Raw genomic sequence first — 27,415 nt, forward strand, 5'->3', positions numbered from 1 at the left:
AGATCTCAAACAGTTTGCAGACATTACTGAATTCAGCCTTACAACTCTGTGAGTACTGTTAATCCTATTTTATTTTTAAAGACTGGGATGCACACAGCAATTAGGTGATTTGCCCAAGGTCACTGAGCAAGTTAGTGACAATGAAGAACAGAACTTTGGTCTCTGAGTCCCAGTCCACTGCCTTCTCCGTTTATATCACATTCTCTCTCAACAAATTCATTTATCCAGAGTCCACAGCAAATCAGTGAAGTCCCAACTCTCAGCCTCAATTCTCTAACCAGTAAACAGACAACACGCCCTGCCACCAGGAGGGCACTTTCACATAGGATTTGTGAGTGAAAGACACTGGGTCTGAGATAGCTTCTCCAGCTTAGCAGATACAGCATGGGGAGATAATCACTGCTGTGGACAAGTAGCCTTGGGGGAAACTTTTAAATGTGCACACACGGTATGAAATTTCAAATTCAAGATTAAAAACTTGAAGTCCTTCACTCAGAATGGAGCACTAGGGTTTCTCTACTCTGAGAAAGGCAACTGGAGCCAAAATATTAGTACTTTAATCTGTTTCTTTATCAGCACTGTATGTAACAGCAAGACATGAATTCAGAAAAGCGAGAGACTTGAACTCTGTCATATTTTGGGAGAAAAATTGAATTTTCCCTGGCAAGCTTTGAGACAATCAATATGCATCAATCACAGAGTGGGAAAGATTCTAGAGTAATCTGTGTTCTGCTCTCTGGGGACATTTTGCATAGCACTTTGCTAGATTCAGGCTCTAGTGGCTAGTCCCCAGCTTTCTATAGCTGTCTCCAGTGAGCAACTGGCAAATTTCAGAGAAGGATTTCAAATACTTGTCCAGGACTAATTGAAAACTTAGGCTCTAGATAAGCAGAGCTGGCTGAAAACCCATGTTCTAGATAAAACTCACGTTGTACCTAGATGCCAGTCAGCATCCCAAGCTTAACTGACTTGGGACTTGTCTACACGGGCACTTTACAGCGCTGCAACTTTCTCGCTCAGGGGTGTGAAAAAACACACCTCTGAGGGCAGTGATGAGCTGCCAAAATCTTAACAACCGGTTCCCCATAAAAAGTTCTGATTTAAGGGATGTGCCCCAGTATGTATTTTTTGTACCAACAGGGTTACCATACGTCTGTATTTTCCCAGGAGGAATTTTTAAAATTTAAAATTTAAAAATTCCTCCCGGATGGCGATTTAAGAACCAAAAAGCCTGACCTGTCCAGGAAAATACAGATGTATGTTAACACTGCCTAAAGTTCTTTTTTAAAAAGATGGGCCTGAACTAGAAATGAGCTCCGTTTCACATGTGTTGGTCCCCGCCACTCCCTGGGGGTGTGCTAGGGTGACCAGATGTCCCGATTTTATAGGGACAGTCCCGATTTTGGGGTCTTTTTCTTATATAGGCTCCTATTACCCCCCACCCCGTCCTGATTTTTCACACTTGCTGACTGGTCACCCTAGGGTGTGCACATGTGTGAGTCCCAGCTGCTCCCTGCCCCCCTCATTGAAGCAGGTGTGCAGGGTTACTGCCCTGGGAACTGTAGGGCACCAGTGGACGTGGGGCTAGCTGCAGACAGGGGCTTGGGGCAGGGCTAGCTGGAGGCAGGGGGTGCAGGGCTGGCTGCGGAGCTGGCTGGAGACAGGAGGGTGCGGGTTTGGCTGGAAGCAAGGGGGTGTGGGGTTGGCTGGAGACAGGGCAGGGGCTGACTGGAGGTAGCTGCTGGCTGCAGGCAGGGCAGGGGGGTGAAGGGCTGGCTGTGGGCAGGACGGGGTGTGGCAGGGGCTGGTGCAGGCAGGGCAGGGGTGTGCTGGGTGGCTGGAGACAGGGGCTGGCTGCGGGCAGGGCAGGGGGTGCATTCGGCAGGGGTTGGCTGGAGACAGGGCAGGGAGTGCGTGTGGCAGGGGCTGGCTGCAGGCAGGGTAGGGGGTGCGGCGGGGCTGGCTGCAGGCAGAGAGTGTGGGGGTAGCTGGAGACAGGGGCTGGCTGGAGGCAGGGCAGGGGGTGAGGTAGGGGCTGGCTGCGGGCAGAGGGTGCGGGGGTGGCTGGAGATAGGGGCTGGCTGGAGGCAGGGCAGGGGCTGGCTGGAGGTAGGGGCTGGCTGCGGGCAGTGCAGGGGGTGTGGGGGTGGCTGGAGGCAGGGGCTGGCTGGAGGCAGGGCAGGGGGTGAGGTAGGGGCTGGCTGCGGGCAGGGGGTGTGGGGGTGGCTGGAGGCAGGACAGGGGGTGAGGTAGGGGCTGGCTACGGGCAGGGTGGTGGGTACTCACGGGGAGAGCAGCAGGACGCAGCCCAGGACCAGCAGAGCAGCCGGGGACCCACCAGGCAGAATCGGGAGCCCCAGGGCCAGGGGAGCAGCAGCAACCAGGGCCAGGCAACAGCCCACATGGCTCCTGCAGCGCAACGCCCCCGGTGGCTGGAGGAGGAATTACATCACTTCCCGGACAGAGCCCATCAAAGCCTCAGCGCCCCCTGCAGGGAAGTGGGTTAACCACCGGTTCTAAAACTGCTTCAAAATTTAACAACCAGTTCGCGCGAACCGGTGCGAATGGGCTCCAACTCACCACTGCCTGAGGGCTGCAAGTTTCAGCGCTGTAAAGTGCCAGTGTAGACAGTGCAGCAGCGTTGGGAGCTCTTCCCCTTGTGGAGGTGGTTTTTTTTTTTTTTTTTTTTATCTCCCAGCGCTGGTGCCGCGACTACACAACCATGTTAAAGCAGCAGCACTTTAACGTTGCTAGTGAAGACATGCCCCATGGATTGGAGTCTATGGAAGGAGAGAGCTTGAGGTTCCCTTGCCCCAGCTGGTCGTGCTGAAGTCTGTGCACAACTGCACACATTTAGAAGGTTTTTGCAAGAGTCAAAATTACCCAAATAAAATAGTTTAAAAGCCTCTACGCTCCCAGCCACTAGAGCAAGGGTTCACAACCTTTTTCTTTCTGAGCCCCCTCCCCACCAACATCCTACAAAAACTCCACAGCCCACCTGTGCCACAACAACTTGTTTTCTCCATATAAAAGCCTTGGCCAGCGTTAAGGGGTAGGAAGCAGGGCAATTGCCCGGGGCCTCCCGCCACAAGGGGCGCCGTGAAGTTAAATTGCTTCGGCTTCAGCCCCCCGGTGCTGGAGCTCAGAGTTCCAGGCTGCAGTCCTGCTTGGCAGGGCTTCAGCTTTCTGCCCTGGACCTTAGCAAGTCTAACACCAGTCATGCTTGATGGACCCCATGAAATCTGCTTGCGGCCCCCCACAAGGGGTACTGCTATGTGATTCTGGTGAATCTGTGCATGCATATCACTTTACAGACATTAACTAATTGCTCCCCATGAACGCCCTGTGAGGCAGGTAATGATTTTCTCCATTTGAGAGAGACAAGGAAACTAAAGCAGAAAGGTGAAGTAGCTTGCCTAGAGTCACAGAGGGAGTCAATTTACCAGATCTGAGATTAGAATACAGGAGTCACTTGTTTTCAATCACATGCCTATTAAACCACCGAAAACCACACTGCTTCATGCTGAGCTTGTGGTTACACTAACTCTTCAGCAGGCAGCTGCCTGGAAGGGATTCTGCAGCGGCCTTTGTGCCATCAGCAGCAATGCCCTTTACAGCTGTGAAAGGATCTGCAGGTTTTCCCAAAACATAAGGAAAATACAGTTCTCTTTTCACTGTAAGGTACGGGCAGAAGAACCATTAATAAGCTTTGGCCTTTACTAAAGAATTGTCATGTTTCCAACCCTAGCATTCTATTTTCACCACAAGGTTTAGCACAGAGGTGGGCAAACTTTTTGGCCTGAGGGCCACGTCGGGGTTCTGAAACTGTATGGAGGGCCAGGTAGGGAAGGTTGTGCCTCCCCAAACAGCCTGGCCCCCAGCCCCTGACTGCCCCCCAGGACCCTCTGCCCCTTATCCAACCCCCCCACCCCATTACCATGCCACTCAGAGCACCAGGACTGGCAGCTGTGCCGCCTGGTTGGAGCCAGCCACACCGCTGCACAGTCCAGAGCACGGGGGCAGGCGGGCGACTCTGGCAGCCGCGTTGCCCAGCAGGAGCTCACAGCCCCGCCACCCAGAGCGCCGGCAGCACGGCGAGCTGAGGCTGCAGTGGAGGGGGGACAGCAGGGGAGAGGCCAGGGGCTAGCCTCCCTGCCCGGGAGCTCAAAGGCCAGGCAGGACGGTCCCATGCGCTGGATGTGGCCTGCGGGCCGTAGTCTGCATGTCAAGGAAGAAGGATGGCTGTAAATCATGGCTTACCTAGTCTGAAGTCAGGTCAGGCGTGGCTCAGTTTCCCCGGATATTTAGGCATGCTGGTGATTTTACTTCTTTGTCCCTCCAGACAAATCAGAGTCCCCCCTTTACAGAGTAAAAGAAGTCCCAAGCAGAAAAATTAAATGCTTCTTTGGCTCTTTCTAGCTCACAGCCTTCACCACTGTTGACACAAGGCTCCGCCAATTAGCTTTTACCCTAGTCCAGGAGAAGGAGTTCCTTGGTTTTTTGCCCCTTGGTGATAGGTTCAAGGTCATAATCAAACTCCACTAGGGGACATTGTAGGTGGGCCTGTATCCTCCCTCCAGTACAGGCCCCTGTTCTGGGATCCTATCTCAGTGCTTACTGGATTGTGAGGTTTCCCCACACACACACTGGACTGGCAGGAGGAAGGGAAGAAGGAATAGAGGAGAAAGAACAGACAGACTTCTCAGTAGATCTCTAGTCACAGCTTCCATTTCAGAGGGAGAGCTAATCCATAGCTGTTATGGTTGTGAAGAAACCCTTCACTGTGTGAACTGAAGGTAACCAAAGCAGCAGTATCTGCCCCAGTCAGAAACTATAGCTCTGAGGTGTTAACTGCCCTAATCCAGTCAGTGGGTGGTAACTCAGCTGTCAGTTATGATCCCTTAATTGTCAACATTATTAACTATTTCACTGCTCACCAGAACATGTAAGAATGGCATTAGCTCTTCTCTTCTATGTTACCCAAAGCATGGGCACAGCTCCCTCCCACCCACACAAAGAACTAACTTGACCTTGGGGGAAAAAGAGAAAGAAAAGATCCCAGAAGATGTCCACGGGACGGTGGGTAGGCCCTTCACACCCAGAAGAGGCACAGTTGGGTTTGTTTTCCTGAAGGGGGGGGCTCTTTTTTTCAGAAGTTGGGTAACCATGGCCCTGACCCATGAAGGGGACTGTTCTTCCTCCACCCAAGACCGCTGCTATACTGGTTCCTAGGGCAGACCACGGCCTACACAGCTTCTTTCTGTCTAGGCCATTCCCCTGAGCAAGCTATTTTACCTCAGCTCTCCAAAAGCTTTTGACTCCTCATCTAGGCGTCTGCCACTCCCTCCTAGGACCTGTGTCTAAAGCAGGGGTGGGCAAACTATGGCCCACAGGCCAGATCCGGCCCACCAGCCATTTTAATCCAGCCCTTGAGTTCCCACTGGGGAGCGGGGTCTGGGGCTTGCCCTGCTCTGGTGCTCCAGCTGGGGAGTAGGGTCAGGGCGTGCTCCACGCGGCTCCCGGAAGCAGCGACATAACCCCTCTCTGGCTCCTACAGGTAGGGGCAACCAGGGGGCTCTGCTCTGCATGCTGCCCCCGCTCCAAGTGCCACCCCCACTGCTCCCATTGGCTGGGAACTACAGCCAATGGGAGCTGCAGGGGCAGCGCCTGTGGATGAGGCAGTGTGCAGAGCTGCCTGGCCGTGCCCTATGTGTAGGAGCCGGAGAAGGGACATGCCGCTGCTACCAGGAGCCACTTGAGGTAAGTGCTGCCTGGAGCTTTAACCCCCTGAGCCTCTTCCCATGTCCCAACCCCTTGCCCCAGCCTTGATCCCCCTTCCGCCCTCCAAACCCCTTAATCCCAGCCTGGAGCACCTTCCTGCACCCCAAATCCCTCATCTGCAGCACCACCCCAGAGCCCGCAGCCCCAGCCTGCTGCCTTCCCACGCCCCAACCCTCTGCCCTAGCCCTGATCCCCCCTCCTACCCTCTGAACCCCTTGGTCCCAGCCCAGAGCACCCGTCTATACCCCACACTCCTCAGCCCCACCCCAGAGCTTGCTCCCACAGATGGAGCCCTTACCCCCCACACCCCACTCCCCCACCCCAGCCTGGAGCCCTCTCCTGCGCCCTAAACTCCTCATTTCTGTCCTCACCCCAGAGCACACACCCCCAACCAGACCCCTCACCCCCTCCCACACCCCAACCCCAATTTTGTGAGCATTCATGGCCCGCCATACAATTTCTATTCCCAGATGTGGCCCTCGGGCCAAAAAGTTTGCCCATCCCTGGTCTAAAGCAATATCCCACAGATGCTGTTACAGCACTTTCCATAGCTGCCCCCTCAACAGAAAGCCCCACAGCAGGGCTATCTCTTTTCTCAGGGAGGGAGTGCTTAGGTTACATAACATGGCACTCCTTTCCCAGCATGCCTTGCAAAAACCTACAATTCCCAGGATTCCTCCATCTCCTAGAATTTCTTTGTTTTGAATAGAAGCAGAACTGGGCCATGCTTGTCCTATAACGGCCATAAAGGGCCAGTGCTTGGGAAAAGGATATGCTGGTCTCCCTTAAAGGAACAGTAAGTACATCCTGGGACATTAGAAACTTACTTTAACCACCAAAATATAAACTGAGATTTGTTCTTACATTTCTAGGCCTTGAAATTAGGATGGGTGCCTGGGCCAGCACTGGATCAAAGTCTTTCCTGCAGCAGTTCAAAGCTGTGTAAATTTTATTTTATTTTTTAAAGAAAAGGGTGATTTAAACAAGATGAGGTGACAACCAATAGGTCTAATACATCACTTAGTGGCATCCTGGGGTTACATTAATATCAGTGGGTTCTAGAGGTGGTGAGAAAAGTTCTTGTAATACAAAATTTCTACAAAAGTAAGGGAACATTTATTCATTTTTGTGAATCTCTCCTCTTTTCTGACCCTCTAGTGTCTGCCAAATCCATCAGTGACCCCACTGATCAGCTCTTACAGCTTGAAATACTAGGAGGCTGAACTTTCTTGTAAGAGATCATAGGGAAATGATTAGTAATCATCAGTGATGGTTGGGGTATCAGGCTGCCTACCTCTGTAGGCACATCTGGCAGATACCTGTGCTGGATGTTCTACATTTGTCCTCTCTTACTGAGGAGCCCCTGGCGCATTCACTAAACTGACCCATCCCCCTCAGGTATCCCACACAACCCCTGACACCTTCCTTCTTTCAATGATGAGTCCTCAGGCCCTCCCTGACCTGCCCCCTAGTAATACCTTATAAATAACAATAATGATCAAAATCACTGACTTTCCTGCATATAATTTATACAGAGTATATAACATAAGGATCACTTCAAAAAGAGCACCACAAAACAACAGTTTAAGGCCAGGAAGTGAAAAATAATGTCTCTGATTGAAACTACAAGGGGAATTTTTGCATGTAAATACTCACAATGGAATTTTGCCAGGGCAGCAAGGCTAACATCCCTGCTATGGAGAAAAGTGCCATGGGAACTGGGAATTTCAATGGCTGTGGGTTTGTCTTCCTTGTTAAAAGCTGTGTGGGTTGTTGTTGGTTTTTTTGACATCAGGGTAATTAACTCACATAGGCCACCCTGAGGTAAAAACACAGTAAGACAAGGCACTTTAGTTTTACCATGAGGTAAACTTGCCATGTGGCTGCTGACCTTAGTGAATTTACCTCATGGTAAAACTAAAGGACCTTGTTTTCACTGTGTTTTACCTCAGGATAGCATTAGTTAGTTAACCCAAGATAAAAACCACAGCTCTTCAGCAGTGAAGACAAGCCATAAGAGCAATAAGGATTTCAGTTTTATGACTCATTTGTATCACAGTGCGTCCAGCATAACTGCACCAATGAAGCCTCACGAAAGCTTATGCTCAAATAAATTGGTTAGTCTCTAAGGTGCCACTAGTACTCCTTTTCTTCTTGGCATAGTGCTGACTTAGAAGAAAGAGTGCCACCTATTGAATGACTAAAACCCTTTCTTGCAGTGCCTGGGTTTTCCTTGGAGGTCACCCATCCAAACTCACTAGATTGAACCTTGTTTAGTTTGAGATTTGATGAGATCGTAGATTCAGGCGGCATATATCACTTCAGTCCTCCTAGTGGCCCCAAAATGTTTGATAACAGAAGGACTCAGAAAACTACAAACCTGTTACTAATAGACTTAACTAAATCTGTAGGAAACAAGATCTTTTTATTACACACACACACCCCAATTTGGCTGCAGGCTAGTTTACTTGCCTTTGACCACTTTGTATAATTTTTCATTAAGTAGCAGGAATATACCATCTGTTTATGGAATTGCTAAATTATTGCCAGTTGATGAGAGGGGTTAAGAAATTACTTTCAAATTATCACTCTCTCCTCAAGGATTGTCAACAATTCTTGAAAAAAATAGCTTGTCAAGAGCTGGTGAAGCACCGTACAGATGTTGACTTTCTTCATCCCATTTCCAGTCTGGCCAGAACACCTAACTCTGTCAAGACTGCTTTGATTACAAGGAAATAAATTCACCATGGACCACAATCATGTCACTGGGAAAATGCTGGGTCTGATCCTGCTTCCATTAAAGTCAATTGTCTTTAATGGGAGTGTGATCAAGACCTTTTATATGGGCTTTGTCCTGATTTTGCTGCAAGAGGGATGTTAATTTTACAAGCTTTGATCACTACGGACCTGATGCTCTACTACCTTGCACATTGCGGAGTTGTTTATACCTGAGTGACCTGGGTGTAAGACATGACCACTGGTGTGAGGGGAGAATGCTGATGTGGTAGTATTCTGCACTCACTCTGCAGGAGCATCAGGACTGCAACAAATGTGAGGCTGTGACCGATCTTGAGCTGCTCCCCCCTCTATAAGGTGGGGATATCGATGGTCATGTATTTTCAGGAAGGGGGTTGTGGGGCCTCACTATAATGGGTCTGACCCCACAGAGCCTTCTAGTGGTGAGCATGTGGTGAGTCATGCCATTTTTCAGGAGTGCGAAGGGATGAATATATCCATCTGTGAGTGTGCATGCAAAATGTAGTTGTGCAAATCATCATGTATGAGGGTGCATGACATGGAGCCTGAGATGCCTTTGTGCAGGACTCTGTGTACTGTGAATGAATGTTCATAGATGAGTATAAGCCCACATGTGAGAGTGAGCCAAAGACACTAGCATGCTCGGCTCTAACCCCCATCCCCAGCGCTCCCTGAGATGTGGTCTCAGTGCAGGGGATGGTAAGGGCCAGAGGGGCCAGTCCAGTCCAGGGGGGTCCTGTCTGCAGCTGAGGGTCTTGGCTCCCTGGAGGATAGTGTTAGACTGTGGTGGCTCCCGCAGGGGGCACCAGTGAGCTGGCTCGCCCCGCTTAGGGGCGCTCTAAGGCCGGCAGCCTGGCCACTGCGACCCCCAAGGCCGGCCCGGCCTAGCTCTTGGTAAAGCTCAGGAACTTGGGCCGCACTAGGACCCAGGGGAAGCGCCTCCTCTCCCGGTACCCGTGCCGCACTAGGACCCCGCGGAGCTCTGCCGGCCTACAGGGGAAGACAGAGCCTGGCCACGCCGAGGTGCCGGATGGAGCCTGAGCGGGAGCCCCGCGTGGGCCGCCTCTTCGGGTACAGGCAGGCGGGGGCTGGCCTGCGCTGGGCAATCGGGCTCCAGGGGCCCTTAACGGGGCAGCACCTCAGCCCCCGCCCCCGTGCTGCGAACGCCCCGGCACTGCGGGGAGGCGGCGGGTTAAAGGGCCAGTGTTGCGTCGTCGTCCCCCCCCCCGTGTGTGGACGTGGGGACCAGATAAAGGGGCAGCGCCCCTTCGCCCCCGCAGAGTGGGGCCCTGGTGGGGGTCCCCCAGAGGCCTATTTAGCCCATAGAGCAGGACCCCAGTGCGGCGGCGCTGCCAGCAGGGAGGGGGGAGGGAGTCTCCTGCCCCGTGACACGCTAGTTTGTTTGGACCTTGGGTGAAATCTGTTGCCCCTTGGCAGTGGGGCTGGCAGAGGGGCCTGGGCAGCCCTGCAGACCGTAGCCCCAGAGCAGGTGCCCAGCGTGGGCAGCTTCCCCCTGCCAGCGTGCTTCAACCCTGACCTGCGGAACCACAATCTGTGTGGCCATAGGCTAAGCTCAACCTCAGTGGCTTGGCCTCCCGGCTCCCAATGCCAGCCAAGGGGCCGGGTGCCAGGTGTGAACACTGTGACACAGACATCTGCCTGCTGGGCACTCGGCTGCCGTACCCCCTTAGTGCACAAAACCCCTTCCCACAGAGCCGTCACCTGGGAGTGTTTGGTTCCTGCTAGTCCCTTGGAGGAGGAAGGCAAGCTTGTTATCAACCCCCTGAGCCAGCCAGAGCGAGGTGGCCAGCATTCCCCTGCCCCCCTTTTGGGACTGCATCTTCAAGCAGCAGGAGTTTTTGGAAAGGAACTGCAGCCCAGATGTTCTCTTAACATTTAATCTCCCCCAGCCCAGCTGAGCTGCTGGCGGCTCGGACGCGTGACCGCAAGGTTCCTCAGTGTTCACACGGCCAGAAGGACTTCATCCCCGATAGCTCGGAAGAGCAGGCAGAGAGGCTACACCGGTGCCGGGAGGAGCACTGGCAGCTCCTGGCAGAGGAGCGTGTGGAGAGGCTGTAAGTTCCTTCATCTGGACTGAGATCATGTTCCTCAGTGGCAACGCTGCCCTTGGGGCTCTTGCTGACTCTCAGGATGATCAGACTGCATCAGGGAGAAGTCATGCCCTGGATGCTAATGATCTATTAATGCTGATAGTACAGTGGGTTTCTATAGCACTGTTCATTCAAGGATCTTGCAGGAATATATTAAGGCCTTCTAGCATCCCTGTGAGTTAAACATCTTCCCATTTTACAGATGGAGTAGTTGAGACAGAGAGGTGACATGATTTATCTCTGCACACATGGCAAGCCCGTGATAGAACCCAAGACTCCTGTCTCCAAGTCACTAAAAATGTACTTCCTTTTAGAGCCACACTCCTCTTGCCAAGTCGCTCTTTGTTCCCTCTCTGCAGTTCTGAAACGCCCCCCACAAGAGCATGTGCTTTGCTTTGTGTGTTGGAGACCGCAGTGTAGAGTGATTTCAGGAACTGCAGAATGTTACTGTACATTGTACTGTGGGCTCAGATGGGAAGCCTTTCTGGCAGGAGCGCTTTTAGCCTCAGAGAACTCCCTCTGGAAGTTTGCAACTTCCTATCCTGCTGCCTTCTCACATACTGATGGAGAGGAAGATTTGTTAAATCATTACATTGAGGAGGAAAAGGAAGGGTGGGCTGCTGTCTACTGATATGTGTTGGGTTTTTTTTAACTTCTCAGGGGAAGTTTGGTGAAAGCTGAATGGAAGCCACGAGAGGGCATCGTGGAGCTGAAATCCCCTGCGGTAAGTGGCGATGTTGTATGAGTTTGACACTGTCGCCTCCTGCTGGTAAATGCAGATTGTCTGTCTGATTTTTAATTTGTGTCCCAGTGTGGGAGAAAGCCTGGCTCTGAGTAGGGGATGGCCCCAGCACATCACAGATTTATCCTTTTGTTCCCAGGGGAAGTTCTGGCACACTATGGGGTTCACAGTGCATGGCAAACAGTGCCTACTGCCAGAGGAAGCCCTCTATCTACTGGAATGCGTGAGTAGGATGCCCAGGCTTGGGGGCAGTGGATTCTTTTTGAATAACACTGTTGCAGGAGCAATAGTAGCTGGGAAGGCAGAGAGAGCATAAGGATACCTGCAGTGGATCCTTCATCCTTCTCGATAGTTCAAGATCTTCCACTTGTGTATACTCTTAAGGACACAGTCTGAAACCACATGGCGCATGTTGGTCTCTACTACAATCTGAATAAACAATTGTCCTCAAAAGGCCCAATTCCTGACGGACTGGCTGTAGGTGATGAGACACAAAACCTTTCTACTCTAGGCCACTGGTTCAAAGAAGAGCCAGGGGGCCTGTGCCCTAAAGTAGCTGTCAACCCTTTCATGCTCTGGTGCAACATATCTTTCATTATTAGGGTTACCGCCTGCAGTACAAGGAAATAAATAACTGTGTAAAATGCACAGGGCACCCCTTTTCTTAGGGGCCAGCACCGCCCAGTGCTTTATTTGTGGAACAAAATCATATATTTTTATCCTGATGCATAATCGTTCATGTGGTTTTGGAACAAAATGTGTCCTTTATTATCTATGTAGATGATGTGGGATATTAGGCACCAAATCAGGTCCTTCTAGGTGAGGCAGCTGAGGTGTATTAGTGTGTGAGATGCATGTACATGTGTTTCCAGTGCTGTACTTGCTCTGTGGTTAAATGCCTGGCACCCCTTTCTGGCATATATTGCCAAACAGAAAGTCAAAGAGGGATGAGAGCAAAGAGACCAGTTTCTTTTCCTTTGCCCAGAGAATTCTCAGCCCTGATGCTCCCAGTTAAGGCTGGGTTGGCATTCTCTGTTCTTGAGGGACCTATGTGTTACCATTGAGAAATCCTATCAGCTCAAGACCGTCTATTCAAGTCTAAAGATGCACTTGTTTTGATAAACTGTTGGATTCAGGACAGCAGATGGTCTCATTCAAACTCTGATTTCAAGGGCTTTTTTGATTTGGGGTTGTGATTTGCCAAGGGCTAGAGATCATAAGTGGCCTGATTTGAAAATGAAATTGTGCAGTTGGCCGCTGGACACAGAATCAAGTAGGTTTTAGAGACAGAAAAGACCTGCAAGATGCATCTACCCCGCGGGAGGCATATTTCCTAGTGCTTGGTAACTTGGTATTTTGTGGGCAACCAAATCAAGGTGGGAGAGGTTTAGCTTAAAATTAGCTAATGAGCAGGCCCCAATGTTAGAGAGACTAAGGCTGAGAGAAGCTCAGTGCCCATAGCCACCTCTGAGGTCATTGGGGATTGTGGGTGCTCAACATATTTCAGGAGCTAGCCCAGGTTATTGCCAGTTATTTTTTGATTACACAGCAATGTATAAACAGTGAATACACAGCTTGTGCCCAAATACATTTATTAGTCTCTAAGGTGCCACAAGGACTCCTCGTTGTTACAGCAATGTGTGTGCTTGCATGGGAAGGCCCAACTTAGTAAGTTTTGTGGCAGTGCTGACCAATGCTAACTCCACCCCATTAGACCCAATATAGAGGGAGCGTGCCACTGTGCACTTGAGAATAAGCTGGCATCACAGATTTGTAGGAGAGAAGTTACATTAAAATAATTTGATACTTAAGAAGCACCAAGCTGGAGTTTGAGTCAAAAGCAGCTGGATGCTGGGACCAGCTATTGAGACCACAAGGAAGGAATGGGCCTGGACCCTGCAATACTGGTTTCCTGCAACCTGTGGTTCCTAAACCCCAGCTTCTGTTTTTCAGGGCTCTATTCAGCTCTTTTACAGGGACCTGCCCTTGTCAATCCAAGAAGCCTATGAGACCCTGCTGTCCCAAGGGACGGTGAGCCTGCTGCAGTACCAGGTGTGCACAAAGGATTTGACATCAGTAGTGATCATAGTAGTGGGTAAGGGGTGGTTACAGGTCACCTATTCAGATGGTGGTGGGAGTCTACAATTTAGGGAGGGGGGTGCAGTTTAGTTATTTATTTATTTATTCCACCACTGTATCACTGGAGGCCCAGGAGGCATTTGGCACTTTTTGGGTGCTGTAGCAAGCTGGGCATTTGTGCCAGTCAGATTCTCCATGTGGATGATCACTCCCACAGCCATGCTGGCTCTCAAGCCATGCAGAGTCCCAGCCAGATTTGTGGTGCTTTGGCATCTAATGAAGTTTTACCCATATGATCTCTCTTGTACTTTTTGTGGAGAGAATACTGGAGTCTAGGCACACTCTATGCTTAGCTGTCTTTGGTCTGAATCAGCCATTCAGATAGTATCTAACTCAGCTGCCATATGATACAGAAAGAGAATGCTGATTGATTTTTTTTAAGGTGATCATTTCACATTCTTGGTTTTCTTTGCTCTTTTAAGGTGTTCAGCCACTTGAAGAGACTGGGTTACATTGTGCTGAGATTCTGCCCCAGGTATCTGGCTTTTCCTTTCCTCACCCCTTCTTGCTGCTGTCTTTCAGAACCCATGCTGGAATGTCCCGGATGCAGGGCAAAGAGGAGGTGCTCTGCTCTCCTAGGCTCCCCTTTGCTATAGTGGGCTTGCTTCTTCAGATCCACTGCTCCGGCACAGGAGGCCTAGGAATCTTCGTAGGGGTCTGGGAATCTCTAGATGTGATTCTTAGTTGGCAGATGAAGCCTGAGCTGAGCCAGTAATTCCCTTGTATGGTGGAAGCCATGATCATAGAATCATAGAATATCAGGGTTGGAAGGGACCTCAGGAAGTCATCTAGTCCAACCCCCTGCTCAAAGCAGGACCAATCCCCAACTAAATCATCCCAGCCAGGGCTTTGTCAAGCCTGACCTTAAAAATATCTAAGGAAGGAGATTCCACCACCTCCCGAGGTAACGCATTCCAGTGTTTCACCACCTTCCTAGTGAAAAAGTTTTTCTTAATATCCAACCTAAACCTCCCCCACTGGAGCTCTGCTCCAGCTCCAGGCAAAAACCTGCAGCTCCACTGCTCTGGAGCTGCTCCGTGCTCCAGCTCCAGGCTCTGCTCCAAAGCCCTGCTTTAAACATTCAACGGCTCCTCAGCCTCAGGGAAAGTATTGTCATTTGCTTGGTCCAGTGGACAGGGCGGTGGACTGGGAGTTAGGAGACCTGGATTCCATTCCCAGCTCTGCCACTGACCTGCTGTGACCGTAGACAAGTCACTTCATCTTCCTGTGCCTCTGTATGTTTGTCTGGTCTAGTTAGACTAAAAGCTCTTTGGAGCAGGGATTCTCTCTTGCTTTGTGTTTGTATAGCAGCTGGCATGATAGGGCCCTGATCTTGTTTGGGACCTGTAGGCACTACCATAATACAAATGATAATAGCAAGTATATTATGAGGTAGCATTTACTGTGCAGCACTTACATTGTAAGCTCTCTGGGGGCACTTTTTGTTTGCTGTTTGTACAGTGTCTAGCACTATGGGGCCCTCATCCATAACTACTAGTGCCCATAGGTTCTCCTTCAATACAAATGATAAATAATAGTCACTGAGACCTGCAGGTGGCTCCCCGCTTCTTCTCCTTATAGAGATGTCACAGATAAATCACCTGGATGAATTGAGGCTTTCCAGCCCTCAGGACCCTAGAGGGTTTTTTTCCCTTTAACCTCTTGGATGCTCTAATTCCATGTAAGCATCCCACACTTGAGTCCCGAGACCTGCATCCCCCAAGATCATTGGCTCAGATGAAGTGGAGCGGTCTCTGAGTGTGGCTTGCATTCCGGCACTTCAAGGGTTATGCACCAAAAACGGTACAACAGACTTTCTTATTGTTCAGATGGGACGTGGGTGCGTGAGTAATGGGACTGGACAAGTGACTCGGGGTGGGGAGATTCTTTCTGCTGCCCTAGTCCTCCTTGCAGCAGTTTCCATAGCCAGTGAGAAGCTTTTGCTGTTACATTTACCTATGGCTTTACTTGGAAGAGATTTTCTAACACTGCCAATCTCTCTCTCCCTTAATCCCTTTGTCTCTCTGCCTCATTACAGTGCTGTCCCATCTCAATACGAGAGGCAGCTGAATCTGGACAATTTTCGCAAGAGCGCTGGAAAATGCCATCGCAAAAGGAAGAGGAGCTCCAGCTCCCGGTAAAGGAAAACAGACACGTTGTGGCAAGCCCTTGATGGACTAACTCATTCCCCATGTTCTGGGCCACAGCTAAAAATGTTGCTCGCTGTCCATTCCATCTAAGGGCAAGAAACAAACAGGTCCCCACCAGCCTCAGCCTGTTGGTCCCTGCAAGTTGTCTCGGGTGCTGGTTCTGAGTTTAGTAATCTGACTGAATGTCATTGGAAACAGTATTCAGGTGATCAGATCCCGATCAATTCACAACACATCTTTTACAATGGATGCATTCATGGCTTTTCTTCCCCTCCCCATGCCCTCTGTTCCCCCAGTATTGTGTTGGAGCCCCGGCTCATACATCACTATGTCACTACAAAATCTCCTACCCCTCGTCCCCCAGGTAAATTGCCTGAAAGCAACTGGTGTTTCACTTCCACCCAAACACTTCAGGGGTTGTAGTGACCCTTTGCAATGTATTCCCCTTATCACAGCCACTGTTACAAGGGCTGAACTGAGCTTGGGGGCAGATTGTCTGGTTAGTCCCATCTGCTGATGGTGGTCGGTGTGTGAGATCCTTGAATGGAAAGAGAGAGGTCTATATATGAGAAGCAAATTGCAGGAAACTCCTCTCTCTCCTTTTCACATCTAAAGAAATAAGGCACCATTAAAGGAGCTCTGAAAAAGGACTGATCAGCAGCCATGGAAGAACAGAAGCCTTCTAGTGTTAATTCTAGTATGGTTAAGCTCTTTAGGGCAGGGACCAGTTTTTTATGTTCTGTGTTTGTACAGCGCCTAGAACAATGGCGTCCATGATGGCAGCCCTGAGGCACTACCACAATGCAAATAATAATACATTATTATTTATTAACACAATTAGCAGTAGGTGGCACCACAGACTTAGAAACAGGGAAGGGCAGAATAATCAGTCTAGGTCACTCCTGGTGCAGAAGTGTTTTTCAAACACATTAATGCGGTATGGGTTATGATGCAATTTCAGAAAGCCATTCGAGGTAAAACTGTGGACTTATGAACTAGCCTTTCAGGTCTGGAGACCTGGGATCAAATCTTGTGTAACAGTTTCAGCCCAAAAAGAAAAGGAGGACTTGTGGCACCTTAGAGACTAACAAATTTATTTGAGCATAAGCTTTCGTGAGCTACAGCTCACTTCATCGGATGCATGCAGTGGAAAATACAGTGGGGAGATTTTATACACAGAGAACGTGAAACAGTGGGTGTTACCATACACACTGTAAGGAGAGTGATCAGGTAAGGTGAGCTATTACGAGCAGGAGAGGGAAAAAAAACCTTTTGTAGTGATAATCAAGGTGGGCCATTTCCAGCAGTTGACAAGAACGTGAGGAACAGCATGGGGGGGAAAATAAACATGGGGAAATAGTTTTACTTTGTGTAATGACACATCCACTCCCAGTCTTTATTCAAGCCTAATGTAATGGTGTCCAGTTTGCAAATTAATTGCAATTCAGCAGTCTTTCAGCCCAGTTCCTGGAGAATTTTATATCTTTGTTTTAAACCCACTCCATTCCATTGGTACATTTGTCAGTGCCTGCTCAGGGCTGGAATAGCAGAGGTGGGGGCTGCCGGACGTGCTTGAGGGCATGGGTAGAACAGTGTGAGGAGGAACCAAGATGGGAATAGCAGGGGGTGCCCTAGGTCAGGACTGTGGTGTGTTTACAGAGCTGTGTGAGACACTTGCATTGCATTTCCTGCTTCTGTGTTTGTCTTTAGCTAGCAATATCCATCCATCACTCTGAGAAGCACCAAAATGGTGCAGAATACTTCACACAAGCAAAAAGACCCTAGTTCTAAGGAAGAGCCTGTTAATGAGGGTGTGTAGGCCCCTTCCTGGGCTCCCAGTATCCTAGCCTTCTCCCCTTCTCATGCTCAGGGACCACACTGTTTTTGTTACCCATGGAGGGGGGCAAAATCTGCTGAAAGGACTTCAAGGGAGCAAAATTCTGAATTTTAGCCCCTTTTTCTGTTTTAAGGTTACAAGACAAGAAACCAAAGGCATCTGGGAATCCTCCAGAAGGTGAAGAGACCCGAGAAAAGGCCAGTGACAGCTGTGGCGGTCCCAGTCACCCAGCCTCTGGAGGGAGCTGTTTGTCAGAGAAGTCAAAAGAGTCAGATCCTGCCAGTGGAGATGGGGAGTCAGCCCAAGTTCCCACTGATGCAGTACAACTCAGCAAGCCCCCCAGTCTCTCAAAAGCTCAGGCTGGAGACTATGGGAAGGCTGCTGGGAACAGCTGCAGTGACACCCACCTGCCCCGCTGGGACTTCACCAGAATCGCCTTCCCCAACATGGCTTCTGACTGCCCACACACCTTCCTGCCACAGCCTGATGAGAGACTGCTCCCGGAGAATGTAGTTGGGCGGGAGGCTGACGCCACCCGCTGGCGCAAGCTGGTCAACCAAAAGCGTGAGAAGTTGTCACGGAAGGAGCGGGAGCAGCGGGAGAGGGAGAGCAGATACAAGAGCAGCATCAATGCAGACAGGAAGGTGAGGCGCTGCTCCAACTGGCAGGAATACAAGGAGCTTCTGAAGCAGAGGAGCCAGCGGAGGGCAGGGAGGCGGCCTTCGCACCTGTGGGACCAGCCTGTCACCCCGCTGGTGAAGCCGGATCAAGTGGCCTCAGCAGGTATCTGACCTGGAAGAAAAGCCCTTAACACATCTTGGCCAATTGGTGACCCACATGGGGTGTCGTGACCCATTGCGAGTATGTGGGGGGAGGGATTGCTCACCACGGACCACCTGGGAGCAATTAGTGGGAACAGAAGGAAGGGAAATGTAGGCTGAATATCAGAACAAACATCCTAACTGTGAGGGGGAAGAGTTACCTATGGGAAGCAGAGGAAGCCTCATGGCATCGGCCTGGACGAGCAGAGCATAGAATGGCCCTGTACTGGCCAGGGGAGAGACTAGACAGCACTTTCCAGCTCTCTTCTGTGACCCATTAGGCTGTTTTCCATCTGGAATTAGGTGGGAGCAGGGAAGTCCCTGCTGGCGCTGAGGCTGTGTATTTGCCCTGGCAAGTTAAGGAGAAGGGACAGGGGAAGTAAAAATCATTGAAGTAGCAAGAGGATGGGAGGGTGATGTGGCTGCCTTGTCGAAGCAGGGAGGCTCAGAGGGGAGGTGCGAAGCGCTCCGAGTCTAACCTGGACTGGGCAAGAGTGTAGAGAAGATTTCACAGACTGAACTAAAGAGTCTGAACCTTTCCTGTTTTTTCTTCCACCAGCTGCTGTCCTCCAGCAGATCAGTGTGCTGCAACCTTCCCACATCCTGGATGGAGCCTTCCGGTTAGTATTGAGCCAGCAGATTGTAGGGAAGATGGGTCTAACTCACCAAAACATTGTCCTTCCTCATGTGATTTGTTCTCCACAATGGCTTCAGAACTGCCTAATGTACCTGGTGCATGGGAGCAAAAAGAACTTCCCAGTGCTCCTCCCGTGGGCTGGGTACATCCTTACTGAGGGGCTGGCATGTACATGCAATGCCATGTCACCATGCAGGAGCTGCAGCAGAGTCCATCAACAAATCAGTTATGTTCCAGGCTGATTACAGCACTGGTGTATAAGCTCTTATTAGACTGCATGGGCAAAGTCCATCATACTGCAGTGAACCTTTCATTCCTTACATTCCCTCTCTGCACTGAGGCCTACTAATGTCATAGGCTTTCAGTGCTCTATCAATGTGTGTTTTGTCCCTGGGATGCTCTTCCATCCCAGCTGCGGGCTGTGGAGTTGAATGAGATTTTAAAATCGAATCCCTCAACCTTCTGGCTGTGCTCCTATCTGGGAGGAGTTGTGTGATGGTTGTGCACAGGTCTGTGGTAAACAAACATTGCACACGAGTAGTTTGCACTAGTGCTATGATGCAGATGGGTATCCAAGCAGCCTGCTTTGTGTTTGGATCTACTGGAGTGTGCACCTTCGCTTGGGATGCCTGCACCGTGGGGCACAGAGAGAGAGTAGCATGCAAGGTGTGGGTGCTGGAGCTGGCCTATTAGTGCACAGGCCTTGCATCAGGAAGCTTGGGAAGCTGTGTGTGGTTCTCCACTTCACATGGAAATGGTGCTAGTTGGTTAAGGAGTTGCTCTGTAGTGGGGGCTTGTTCCCAAGGGGGCTCATAATCTTTCAGGATGAAGCACTTAGGGTCTTATCCAAAGCCCACTGCCATCAGTGGGAGTCTCTGCATTAACTTCAATGGATTTTGGATCAGACCCTTCCAGAATAACTCCAGGACTGGCCGTTTTGCCTAAGAAGGAAGATTCTAAATGGTCCCTGGGAAGCAAAGGACCTAGGGTTTTAGGTAGGCCGACTTAAAGACTTTGTTTCGCTCCTTGCTCTGATGCATCTGCAGCCTGGGAGGTGACAGAGTCCCGTGATGTGTCATTCCAAGTATGCATGTGTATCTCATCCTACAGGCTGCAGGAGGATACGGAGGGTATGAAGATAAACTTCAGTGTGTATCAAGCAGATGCAGTTGCCAACTTCAAGAAGAACGACCCTGGGAAGCCGTATGCCAGGATGTGTGTGCGGAGGTACTGGCTATGTACCCTGGCTGTTATTAATGAGTGTTTCTGTGTGCAATTATTTGAAGTGCCCTGTATTGCTGCTATGGAAATTTAAGCCTAGTGGAAAGTTACTGACTGCAGGATCTTGTGTATTTGCTGGATTATCAGGCAGTTTTCATTTAAAACGGCCCTGCCAAGATTTTCTCCCCCACCTTGTTGGAATCTGTTGCCTGGTCACCCTCCACCCCAGCCTCGGACCCTGATCCTACTTTGGGTTGTCATCATATTGCAGCTTAAATGGTGCTGGTATTATTATTTAGTATTTTTATTACTATAGCACTTAGGAGTCCTGGACATGGCCCAGGACCTCATTGTGCTAGGCAACGTACAAACGTAGAACAAAAAGACAGACCATGCCCCAAAGAGCTCACTATTTAAGTAGAAACAAGAAGTAATTTTATACTATTTTACTGAGATACCATGTCCTGGTTCACAGAGGCTGTTGGTAACTGTCCTCCCAAAGCAAGAAGCAGCTGGAACATAAGGACCACAATATTGACCCTTTGGCCCTGGTCCTGCAATGAGCCCTGTGCAGCAGATCCCTCAGCCTGTGCAAATCTCCAAGGGCTATGTATGGATATAGGGCTGCACTTGCCTAGAACTTATTGCAGGATCAGTACCATGCAGATTGGTTGAAACTGTAGTAAAGATCAGAATTATCAGACACACAGATGAACACAACATGTTGGAGAAGAGTTAACATGGCTTTTGTAAAGGGGAATCATGCCTCCCCCGTGTTGTATTCTTTGAAGGGGTCAACAAATGTGGACAAGGGTGATCTAGTGAGTATAATGTACTTGAGCTTTCAGAAAGCCTGAGACAAAATCCCTTACCAAAGGCTCTCAAGCAAAGTAGGCAGTTCTAGGATAAGAGGGAAGGTCCTGTCATGCATCAGCAAGTGGTTAAAAGATCGGAATCAAAGGATAGGAATTAGGGCTGTCATGCGATTAAAAAAATTAATTGTGCTATTAATCGCACTGTTAAACAATAGAATGCCATTTATTTAAATATTTTTGGATGTTTTCTACATTTTCAAATATACTGATTTCAATTACAACACAGAATACAAAGTGTACAGTGCTCACTTTATGTTTATTTTTGGTTACAAGTATTTGCACTGTAAAAAAAAACCAGTATTTTTCAATTCACCTAATATAAGTACTGTAGTGCAATCTCTTTATCATGAAAGTTAAACTTACAAATGTAGAATTATGTAAAAAAACAAAAAAAACAAAAAACTGCATTCAAAAATAAAACAATGTAAAATTTTAGAGCCTGCAAGTCCACTCACTCCTACTTCTTGTTAAGACAATCGCTCAGACAAACAAGTTTGTTTACATTTGCAGGAGATAATACTGCCCGGTTCTTGTTTACAAAGTCACCTGACGGTGAGAACAGGTGTTCTCATGGCACTGTTGTAGCCAGAATCACAAGATATTTACATGCCAGATGCACTAAAGATTCATATGTCCCTTCATGCTTCAACCACCATTCCAGGGGACATGCGTCCATGCTGATGATGGATTCTGCTTGATAAGAATCCAAAGCAGTACGGACCGACACATGTTCATTTTCATTATCTGAGTCAGATGCCACTAGCACAAAGTTGATTTTCTTTCTTGGTGGTTTGGGTTCTGTAGTTTCCATGTTGGAGGGTTGCTCTCTTAAGACTTCTGAAAGCATGCTCTACACCGTGTCCCTCTCAGATTTTGGAAGGCACTTCAGATTCTTAAACCTTGGGTCAAGTGCTGTAGCTATCTTTAGAAATATCACATTGGTACCTTCTTTGCATTTTGTGAAATCTGCAGTGAAAGTGTTCTTAAAATGAACAACATGTGCTGGGTCATCATCCAAGATGGCTATAACATTAAATATATGTCAGAATGTGGGTAAAACACAGAGCGGGAGACATACAGTTCTCCCCAAGGAGTTCAGTCACAAATTTAATTAACACATTATTTTTTTAATGCGCGTCATCAGCATGGAAGCATGTCCTCTGGAATGATGGCCGAAGTATGAAGGGGCATACGAATGTTTAACATATCTGGCACATAAATACCTTGCAATGCTGGCTGCAAAAATGCCATGCAAATTCCTGTTCTCACTTTCTGGTGACATTGTAAATAAGAGGAGGCATTATCTCCTGTAAATGTAAACAAACTTATTTATCTTAGTGATTGGCTGAACAAGAAGTAGGACTGAGTGGACTTGTAGGCTCTGAAGTTTTACATTGTTTTGTTTTTGAGTGCAGTTATGTAACAAAAAAAATCTACATTTGTTAAGTTGCACTTTCACGACAAAGATTGCACTAGTACTTGTATGAGGTGAATTGAAAAATACTATTTCTTTTGTTATCATTTTTACAGTGCAAATATTTGTAATAAAAAATAATATACACTTCAATTTCTACATTTTCATATATAGTGTATTGTGTTGTAAAACAAAAATATTTAATACATTTCAATTGGTATTCTATTGTTTAACGATGCAATTAAAATGGTGATTAATCGCGATTAATTTTTTTGAGTTAATCGCGTGAGTTAGCTACGATTAATCGAGAGCCCTAGTAGGAATAAATGATCAGTTTTTCACAGTGGAGAGAGGTAAATAGCAGGGTCCCCAAGGATCAGCATGGGGACCGGCGCTGTTCAACACATTCATAAATGATCTGGGAAAAGGGGCAAACAGTGGGGTGGTAAGGTTTGCATATGATACAATTATTCAAGATTGTACAGGTTGACTGGGCAACAAAATGGCAGATAATTAAGTATTGATAAATGCAGAGTATTCCACATTGCCAAGCATCATCCCAACTATACATACAAAATGGTGGGGTCTAAATTAGCTATTGCCACTCAAGAAAAAGATCTTAGAGTCATCATGAATAGTTCTCTGAAAACATCTGCTCAGTGTGCAGCAGCAATCAAAAAAGCTAACAATGTTCAGAATCATTAGGAAAGGGATGGATAAGACAGAAAATATCATAATGCCAGTATATAAATCCATCGTATGCCTATACCTTGAATACTGCATGCAGTTTTACTCGTTCCATCTCCAAAAAGATGTTGTAGAATGGGAAAAAGTACAGAGAAGGGCAACAAAAATGACTAGGCGTATGGAACAACTTCCATTTGAGGAGAGATTAAAAAATCTTGGAGTGTCCAGGTTAGAAAAGAGACATCTAAGGGTGGGATATGATGGAGGTCTATAAATCATGAATAGTGTGGAGAAAGTGAATAAGGAAGTGTTCTTTCCTCTTCACGTAACAAGAACTAGGGGTCACGCAATGAAATTAATAGGCAGCAGGTTTAAAACAAATATAAGTACTACTTTAGGTAATGCATAGTCAACCTGTGGAACTCGGTGCCAAGGGATGGCCAAAGGATAACTGGGTTCAAAAAAGAATTAAATAAGTTCATGGAGGATAGGTCCATCAAGGGCTATTAGCCAAGATGGTCATAGACGCAACCCCGTATTACGTGTTTCCCTAAACTTCAGACTATCAGTAGCTGGAACTGGACAACGGGATGTATCCCTTGGTAAATTGCCCTGTTCTGTTCGCTCTGTCTGAAGCATCTGGCACTGCCACTGTTTGAAAACAGGATACTGGGCTAGATGAGCCATTGATCTGACCCAGTATGGCTGTTTTTATGTTCATATTAAATATGGAGCAAGCCCTTGGAGTGTATTTTTGCCGCTCGGTGGGTGTCTCTGATAGACAACACTCACCAGGGTGGCTGGCCTTGTAAATATTCCGATAGTTTGAGAGAGACTGGCTTTCTTCCTTTTGCAGGTTTGACGAGCAGATCCCATCCCTGCGGGCACTGAAGCAGCTTGCCTATCAGAGCGAGGATGTCCCGGTGGTCTTTGCACTGGTGGACAATGGAGACATTGCTTTTTATTCTTTCAAGGAATTCAAGCTGCCTGTTGATATTTATCACTGAACTTATCATCCCTTAAAGAAATGGCTTTGGGGAAAAGGGTGAAGGACTTTACTCAAGACGTAATTTCTTGATTCATGGACTATTATATCAAATAGAATCTCTGATAAGCAGTCTGCGTGCAGGAGAGGTAACCACCTTATCCACTGCTACAGGCCTCAGCCAGCTAGGAACTAGCTCATTCGTAAAAGCAAGATACACTCCAAACAAACAAGCATGATGTTCTGTGCTTTAGTAGGGCCCCTCCTAGTTGGAGCACGCACTGCTTTGTTCTTTAATCCACTGGTTCTTCAGCTCTTATCATCCTCTGGACCACTTCCCCATGACATTCTCTTTGTCTTTGTGGGCCTTTAGAACAAACTTCACTGGCAATCTACACGTGGTATTCTGAGAACCACTGGGCTAGGCCAGTCTGAATACAACATAAGAATGGTTTAAGAACCACTGCTGTAGATGAATCAGACTCATAAACTAACCAGGACAGTCAATGGTATAGCAAGCCTCTGTTACTCTACTGCACCAACACCCATCTAATAAAATCCTTAGCAAACTATTGGTGTGATAGAAATAAAGGCACTGCAAAAGAACTCTTCTACAGAAATGATGATGCTGGCTTTGCCTTGGTATTTGTATACCAGCAGGAGATAGTAGTCCTGGGTGAATGCTCCTTGCCGGTAATAGAGCTGCTTATAGAGCTGCTTTGTAAGCCAGTGGAGTCACAGAGAGCCGTGTAGTCACTGCAGAGGAACATGCTAACATTGTATTATGGTGTTTGCGTTGAGATTTGTCATTGTGAGACGGCATCATCCCCTATTAAAACTACAGCACACACAGCGTCACGACATCTCACCATCGCAGTAGTGTGACCCCATTTCCATTTGACGCCCTTTCTCCTGGATGCAGGAACACGTTTCTCACTCTCTCTTGCAAGTGAGAGGAGCTCTGATTAAACCTGCAAATTCCCCATGAGCTGAGCCTGGTAGTTCTGTGGGTCTAGTGCTCCAGGCTGAGGATCACTGTCCTAAGCATTGACGATATCACCCAATTGCCTTCCACCGTTGTCAGCATGGGAATCCTTCCCCTGAATCTCCTGATACCAAACTCTTTAACGTCTATGCAAAAATGCCAGTGTGACTAGTACTAGAAAGTCCTGGTCTGTGGCTAAAAGGGACTTCTGACACTACTGGGCTCAGGGTTCAGCTTTCTTAAGAAGTGTTACAGAAAATGTTTTAGATGCATTTTATTTGATACAGAATGTTTGGGTGTTTTGTTTTTTTTTGGAGGGTTGGAGGCTAAAGTAATAAAAAAGCCTTACTCCTGCCTGCTCAGGGGCTTGCATTGTTGGAAATTTATTTATTAGTGTTTCTGTGAAAATTGATCAGTAGTGTCTTGTCCTGTGAGAGGGCAGCCTGCGGAACTGCGCTGTCGCTGAATGCAGTCCTACAGAGCCAGAGACCCTGTGAGTCCATGCACGATCCTTGGGGCATGGAATCCTAATGCTGTGCTGCTGTAAGCTTGGTACATCTTCCTTGTGTATTGCCACACGTGCCACAGTGAGGTGGCAGAGGCTCGTGCCCTGATTGCTTTGTTTATCCCTGTGATTAGTTGACATGTTGGCCTAAATCATCAGCTGGTGTAAGTGGGCATAGCTTCACTGACTTCAGTAGAGAAGATGCTGATTTGCTCCTGCTGAGGTTCTGAATTAATATTTACCCTCTTTCTCCCTGTACCCCCAATGCACCTTTCTAGCCACTAGAAGGAAATAAGGGTGCCTCTGCCTGCTTGGGGGATGCGAAGGGCTGGACAAGGTTGGTGGCAGCTCCATTCTGCTTATTCAGCATTCTTCCATGTTTCAGGCAGTGTGGGGAGAGCTCCTGTGATCTGCCTGTTCTTAGATAGAGCAAAAAGAGCTCCAAATTTATTCCTGGAGTTAGGCAGACCCAACTCCCGTTGATGTCAAAGTTGCACTTTCTTACTCCAAGGCAAAATTTGATGGACTCCACAAGAGCTATAGGATGAGTTTCTCTGGGGTAGACAAGACTCTCTGACTCAGCACGAAACAATTACAATCTAATAATCACTTTGGGAAGGATTGAGAAACTGTAGCTGTATTGCTCAGCTGCTTTGGATGCCTGTACAAGAATTGGAGCACAAAGCAGATGGATATCCAGACTCTCCTCCTGCCCATGCCACTGAACAATCTGACGTTGCAGCAAGATGGCAGCAGAAGGCTAGAAAGGGGCATGTTAATTAAAATCTCTTCTGAAATACAGCTGAAAAGTGGCCACTTTGTGGAATTTGTCCCATAGGGTCAATGCCTGTTGCAGCATCATACCATGGCAACCTACAAAAAGTTTTGACTGGGCATTGGAGTGCCATTCTGCAGCAGTGTGGCATGATAGCATGTATTTTGGACCAGTTAATGTCCTCTCAAATTAGGACATGTGATGAAGCCACATACCTTGGTGTTTCTAGCAATCCTGGTGCTTCTAGCTATGTGATCTTTCCAAGGGTGCTGACGAGAATGTGTTCAACTTTCTCTAAAGGTTTACAAAACCAAAACCAAAAAAGTGAATGATAGGGTCATTTCCTGTGTCTAGCTTTACTCTTCATGCTAACACATCAGTCCCCATACTACTGGAGCCGTCTGTAGGAAAACAAGATGAAAAGGGCAGAATCCTATGGAGGAATGGTCCCTTCAGCTCCATCATTCTGTGAGAACTAAATTTCTCCATCCCCTTTATTTCTTTGCCTCCTCCAGGTCACCTCTGTGGTCTAGCTACCTCCAAGTCTGTGACTCATCACAGGCATAAGTATAAATCATTACTTAATCATCAGCCAATCAGCTTTGTCCACCTATGAACAATGCAAGAATCTTTTATGCAGGGATAGATTTGAACATATACCTCATTGTGAAGTAGGGATGTGCACCTGTGTGCCCCATAAATTGACTGTCCCTGTGGAGGGAAAGGGACATTGTTAAAATTCCCTTTTGTCTGACAATAAAAAAGAAAAGGAGTACTTGTGGCACCTTAGAGACTAACCAATTTATTTGAGCATAAGCTTTCGTGAGCTACAGCTCACTTCATCGGATGCACACTGTGGAAAGTGTAGAAGATCTTTTTATACACACAAAGCATGAAAAAATACCTCCCCCCACCCCACTCTCCTGCTCGTAATAGCTTATCTAAAGTGATCACTCTCCTTACAATGTGTATGATAATCAAGGTGGGCCATTT

The 27,415-nt window shown here is 48.1% G+C and overlaps 1 protein-coding gene across 2 annotated transcripts; it reads left to right on the forward strand.

Annotated features, from left to right (window-relative positions):
* Nucleotides 1–9,510: 9,510 nt before the first annotated feature.
* On the forward strand, nucleotides 9,511–25,528 carry TSEN54 (tRNA splicing endonuclease subunit 54). Of its 2 annotated transcripts, XM_048818151.2 has the most exons (11): nucleotides 9,511–9,609; nucleotides 10,449–10,613; nucleotides 11,310–11,373; nucleotides 11,531–11,614; nucleotides 13,345–13,443; nucleotides 13,953–14,005; nucleotides 15,569–15,667; nucleotides 17,651–18,300; nucleotides 18,898–18,958; nucleotides 20,086–20,202; nucleotides 24,029–25,528. In XM_048818151.2, exons 1-11 carry the CDS (start codon nucleotides 9,569–9,571, stop codon nucleotides 24,177–24,179), a joined length of 1,584 nt encoding a protein of 527 aa, XP_048674108.1. In that variant the 5' UTR covers nucleotides 9,511–9,568; the 3' UTR covers nucleotides 24,180–25,528. The 2 variants fall into 2 exon arrangements, with proteins under 2 accessions (XP_048674108.1, XP_048674109.1); XM_048818152.2 differs by lacking the exon at nucleotides 11,531–11,614.
* Nucleotides 25,529–27,415: the final 1,887 nt, after the last annotated feature.

This window comes from Caretta caretta, chromosome 14 (genome assembly GCF_965140235.1).
Source record: "Caretta caretta isolate rCarCar2 chromosome 14, rCarCar1.hap1, whole genome shotgun sequence".
NCBI classification, from domain to species: domain Eukaryota; kingdom Metazoa; phylum Chordata; order Testudines; family Cheloniidae; genus Caretta; species Caretta caretta.

Coding starts and splice junctions, on each gene's coding strand:
- TSEN54 (XM_048818151.2), top strand. CDS start 9,569: ATGGAGCCTGAGCGGGAGCCCCGCGTGGGCCGCCTCTTCGG. Junction 11,615..13,344: donor CCCTCTATCTACTGGAATGC/GTGAGTAGGATG, acceptor TCTGTTTTTCAG/GGCTCTATTCAGCTCTTTTA. Junction 14,006..15,568: donor GTGCTGAGATTCTGCCCCAG/GTATCTGGCTTT, acceptor GCCTCATTACAG/TGCTGTCCCATCTCAATACG.